This window comes from Entamoeba dispar, genomic scaffold (assembly GCF_000209125.1).
Source record: "Entamoeba dispar SAW760 scf_1105229457915 genomic scaffold, whole genome shotgun sequence".
NCBI lineage: Eukaryota > Evosea > Mastigamoebida > Endamoebidae > Entamoeba > Entamoeba dispar.
In genome coordinates this window covers 18,098-22,940 of record NW_001852931.1, presented here as the reverse complement: position 1 = coordinate 22,940, position 4,843 = coordinate 18,098, and the positions used below count along the sequence as shown (strand labels likewise).

The 4,843-nt window shown below is 17.4% G+C and overlaps 1 protein-coding gene across 1 annotated transcript in view, besides 22 other annotated features; it reads left to right on the top strand.

Annotated features, from left to right (window-relative positions):
* The first annotated feature begins 186 nt into the window (after positions 1–186).
* Positions 187–269: a sequence feature (AT_rich).
* A 279-nt stretch (positions 270–548) lies between these two features.
* Positions 549–642: a sequence feature (AT_rich).
* A 36-nt stretch (positions 643–678) lies between these two features.
* Positions 679–746: a microsatellite.
* Positions 747–809: 63 nt separating this feature from the next.
* Positions 810–975: a sequence feature (AT_rich).
* Position 976: 1 nt separating this feature from the next.
* Positions 977–1,132: a microsatellite.
* Positions 990–1,077: a microsatellite.
* An 89-nt stretch (positions 1,133–1,221) lies between the features above and the next one.
* Positions 1,222–1,302: a sequence feature (AT_rich).
* Positions 1,303–1,481: 179 nt separating this feature from the next.
* Positions 1,482–1,515: a sequence feature (AT_rich).
* A 99-nt stretch (positions 1,516–1,614) lies between these two features.
* Positions 1,615–1,661: a sequence feature (AT_rich).
* Positions 1,662–1,723: 62 nt separating this feature from the next.
* Positions 1,724–1,768: a sequence feature (AT_rich).
* Positions 1,769–2,305: 537 nt separating this feature from the next.
* Positions 2,306–2,360: a microsatellite.
* A 36-nt stretch (positions 2,361–2,396) lies between these two features.
* Positions 2,397–2,451: a microsatellite.
* A 109-nt stretch (positions 2,452–2,560) lies between these two features.
* Positions 2,561–2,606: a microsatellite.
* A 139-nt stretch (positions 2,607–2,745) lies between these two features.
* Positions 2,746–2,797: a sequence feature (AT_rich).
* Positions 2,798–2,927: 130 nt separating this feature from the next.
* Positions 2,928–3,063: a microsatellite.
* Positions 3,064–3,068: 5 nt separating this feature from the next.
* Positions 3,069–3,293: a sequence feature (AT_rich).
* Positions 3,294–3,310: 17 nt separating this feature from the next.
* Positions 3,311–3,426: a microsatellite.
* A 289-nt stretch (positions 3,427–3,715) lies between these two features.
* Positions 3,716–3,738: a sequence feature (AT_rich).
* Positions 3,739–3,844: 106 nt separating this feature from the next.
* Positions 3,845–3,877: a microsatellite.
* Positions 3,878–3,934: 57 nt separating this feature from the next.
* Positions 3,935–3,970: a sequence feature (AT_rich).
* A 153-nt stretch (positions 3,971–4,123) lies between these two features.
* Positions 4,124–4,195: a sequence feature (AT_rich).
* A 38-nt stretch (positions 4,196–4,233) lies between these two features.
* Positions 4,234–4,843, top strand: part of EDI_298060 (uncharacterized protein) — a gene marked incomplete at both ends in the record, with an annotated part of 756 nt that continues 146 nt past the window's right edge. The window contains 2 exons of the mRNA XM_001733964.1: positions 4,234–4,374; positions 4,442–4,824. Of these exons, the coding sequence (XP_001734016.1) occupies positions 4,234–4,374; positions 4,442–4,824 (524 nt within the window). The remainder of the gene's footprint in view (positions 4,375–4,441; positions 4,825–4,843) is intronic.
* Positions 4,397–4,440: a sequence feature (AT_rich).

The window sequence follows — 4,843 nt, the reverse complement described above, 5'->3', positions numbered from 1 at the left end:
AATAATGTTAAAACGATCATTTATAATGTCACTCTAACATAGTATAACTAAAAAGTATTATTAGTTAAACCAAATAGGTTAATGAATTTAAATTACCTCAACCAACTCTTTATAATGAAATTCAAGATAGTCAAACTAAAGAGTCTATTTTAAAAAAAAGAATTGCTAATGAACGTTATGATAATGAAAAAAATAAAAGAGTTTTTAATCAAAAATATTTTTAGTAAAAATATTCTTATTGTTAATATTCAAAGTTAAAATATTAAAAAGATGATTCTATCATTGTTATTCATTGTTAATATATTAATCATATACTATTGTTAAATAAAAATACAATAGAGTCATCAAATAATAATCTTAGTAAAAAATATAATGAAAAATAATCAAATACCATTATTATTCTTTTTATTAAAGAAAAGAATGATAACAATTGAATAATTTATACATAGAATATTATTAACAATTCACACTTTTCAACAAAATGAAAAGTTAAATAATAGGTGAGTAAACATTATTAAAACATTCGATCTGATGGACTTCGTGTGATCAATAAATAATATAAAATAAAAGTAATAACACTTATTATCTATTATTTATTTATTTTTATTAATAGAATATTATCTTTTTATATTTTGTTATTTTGAATGATAATGAAATATTTCATTATCATTAAATCTGTTATTATTATTATTATTATTATTATTATTATTATTATTATTATTATTATTATTATTATTATTATTATTTATTTTTTATTTTCATATTCATGAATCCATCACCCAATCAAAAACTTCTTATTCTAAAGATCCATTTAATAAATCAATATTTTTATCATTCAATTATAATATATTAGATTTAAATTAAATCTCTTTGTTTATTCGTTAATAAATTATTATTTATTATAATGAGTGTTCAATAAATATGTTTATTTAAAAAGATGAATGAATAAATATATTATATAATGAATTAATTATTGATTCAATTAACATTAATATTAAATATAACACATTAAAATATATTGAATATTATTAAAACAAAATAAGATAAATAAAACATTATAAATGAAAACTAAATAAATGAAGAAATTGGTTTAGATTAATGAATTTAATAAATGAATGTTAATTCTAAATTATTATTTATTATTTCTTTAATAAATGAATTATTGGTTATGAAACAAGATATTAACATCATTAATAAATGGTTTGATTATCATTTAGTTTCATTTATTATTTTACATATTGTATTATTAAAATCAGATGATATGTAATAAATATTAAATATAATGAAATTATTAATATTATTGTTTATCATCATTTCGTAATAATGTTTAATCTATGTTATTATTTAATGTTAATGAAATATGTTTCAATGAACGAGTTAATAATAAATCAATAAAAGTATATTTATTTGAATGTATAAAAACATACAAAATAAGTAATATTATCAAAAAGTATAATGATTTACATTTGTGTTGATAATACTTTTATTTATCATATTTTATAATAAATTATAATACGTTTGATGATTTCATTTCTCTCAAGATATCATAATTTATCAATAAATTACATTTCTAAATGAATAATATTCAAAAGAATGAATATATTTATTGAACACTATTAAATAAAATCATTCATATATTATTAATAAATAAATTAATTTTTGCTATAACAATAATCATTAACAAGAATGATAATGAATAAGTTTGAATAATATAATGTTTCACTATTTATTATATTATTTATCATAATATCATTATCAATTATTAAATCAAACACATCTCATTGCTCGATAACTTGATTTAGTATTATTTAATCAATTAAAAATCAAATTAGAACGGATAATATTAATTTAATTATGAAACATAATCTCATCAATTATTTCAATTTGTAAATCATTGTAATTATGAAATAAATCAAATATATTTGAATATCATTGAAAAATACTGTATTATTTATTTGATACAATTATCAAATCATCTGTTACATATATTTCAATGATAATGAATAAAAGAAAACAAAGAGAATCAATAACTAGTTATATGAAAAACATCAAGAAATAGTAGATTCAAATACTATTCTTACATTAATTAATTCTTTTTTTAAAGATATGGTATTGTCACAATGTATATTCAGAAAGATATGAAAGTAATTATTGAATTAAAAACTTCAGTAATTATTAATAAAGATAAAAGAAGAATTAACATCTCATATTTTCATTAACTAAGACAAATGAACAACAAAATGATTTAATTTACATCCATGAAATAGAATATTTGATTAATAAATAGTGTATAATATACAACATCAAATAAATATACAAACTAAAATAAAAAGAATAAAAGAATAATAAATAAAGAATAATTGAATATAGCCATTTCTTTTTATTTTTATTTTTAAAAAATGAAAAAGAATTCAGTAAAATAATATAAAATAATATATGAAAATAATAAAAACTTCATTTTATCTCCTTCACTAAATATAAATCTTATTGTCATAATATTTTCACTATTTTTATTGACTATATTAACACTAACTACACTCTACTTCAGATACTGTAATGAAACAATAGTAAAATAATAATAAAAATAATAATACAAATAATAACAAGGTAGAAAATGTTATTTAAACTCAAAAAAGGAAATAAATAAACATATAAACTGTTTTACACAATAATAAAACCAATTCATTTTATAAGTAACTGAGAAACAGCTATTATAAGAAAATAGTATAAAATATGGTAGTATTCTATAAATATTAATTTTAAAGTATCTAATAGAATAAAAAATAAATATTTATTAGAGGCCTTGTTATTTAAATATAAAATAGTTTATAAAGAATTTCATTGAATAAACTAAATACGAACACAAAAAAGAAAACATAATATATTATAATTTCGTTAAAAGAGAATAAAAGAAATGATAATAAAAATATTATAATTTCTATTTATTTTAAAATTTTATTTCATTTTCGAATTTATCTTCTTTGTATTTATCTGTTTATGTTTTTAACTATTATTTTGATATAATAGATTATTTTCTAATTAAAGATATTCTTATTTTATTTTTGTAGTTATTATAAACTAACAAATATAATTATAAATTAAATGTAATGTATAAGAATTAGTCATTATTTTCTATTTATTCAGTTAATTATAATATTAATATGATATAAATATCAATTATATTTCATTTTGATTATGATACATTCATTTCTATTCATTTTAATACAATTTCATTAAACAAATTTATAATATTTTCAAATGTTATAATTGAAATAACATCATTTTATATAATACGTTATCAGATAATATTATAAATTCAATTAATTAATAAATTGAATTAATTCTTTTATTTGATAGTACAATAATTGATTTAATTATATTTTCATTCAAGAGATTAATTATATTTGAATTAATAAATTAATTGATACACACTATTGTATTTGTTTTTAACTTCTTTATTTTGTAAATCTCTATTTCTTGACTGTGTGTTTTGACATTGTTCATTCTGAAATACTAACAATTTCAAATTTATTTTAAAAACTACTCTTCATAAAAACGGTTTTTGTTTAACTTTAACATGAAAAATGTTTTCATCAAAAATATAGTTAGATGAATTAATTCATTTATAAACTTATTTCCCTGTTCATTAATATGTTTGTATTTGATTTTGTAGTAAAAATATCAGTGAAAGTATGTATAAATAAAGACAGTATAGAAATAAATAAATTATTATTTATTCGTCAATAATTAGCCTATAACTCATTTTTATGTAATATTACTTGTTGTTTATTTAACAGTTATTTACTTAAAATAAGAAAGAATAGGGAAATTAGTATTAAGTCAATATATATATATATATTTATTTATTTATTTATTTTTCTCAATGTTTTTATCTAGTAAATTTTTTGAACTCATTTTTTTGGGCACATTCTCCTTTTTAAATAATTCATAATTTTATCTTTATTTATTTGTTTCACGTAAATAGAATTTGACAATAATTCAATTAATAACTTTTTGAAATTTTTTAATCATTACATGAACATTCGTCAATTGAGTGTATGAAAAAATTGAATGGTTAATGTGTTATTTACAAAGGACTTATTAGAGTAAATATAAATTCCACTTTATTTAATAAGAATTTATAAATAGATTTTAGATTCTTTTTTTATTAAAAAAAGATAAAAATTGAAAAATTGAAAAGAGTTAAAGAAAAGAACTGAATATAAAGAACCAATGATCAACAGAAAATTATTCAAATTTGGAAAAGGGGTTAATATTCTTTTTGTAGGAGAAAAAGACTGTGGTAAAACATCGCTAATCACAAGGTACATTAATGACATATATTTTGATTCAAAATTAGATCATGAAGAATCTGTTTGTTTTAAATAGTTGGAAGAAATTAAATTTTTTAAAATTAAAAGAAAGTTATTAATAAAAAAAGAGATTAAAAGATTTTGAAATGAATGGAGAAAAAGTTGAAATTAAATTGCATGAGTTTAGACAAAATGAATACAATGAAGATGAGACAGTATCAATTTTTAGAAAAACTAATGCAATTATTTTTTTATTTCCATCAGATGTAGGAATGGAAGAAATGCAAAAATGGATGAGGTATATTGATAGATTTATTACAGGTGATAAATTATGGTTTATTATTCAAACAAAAATTGATCTTGGAAAAATGGATATTCCTGTAGAACAACGAAGGACATTCACTTTTAAACATACATTTAACCAATATTTTGAAGTTTCTTCAAAAACCGGAGAAGGTGTAAAAGAAACTATGGACACTATCATTGATTTGACAGTAAAAAAATTTGTTCAGTTTGATGTGGAGGAAAAA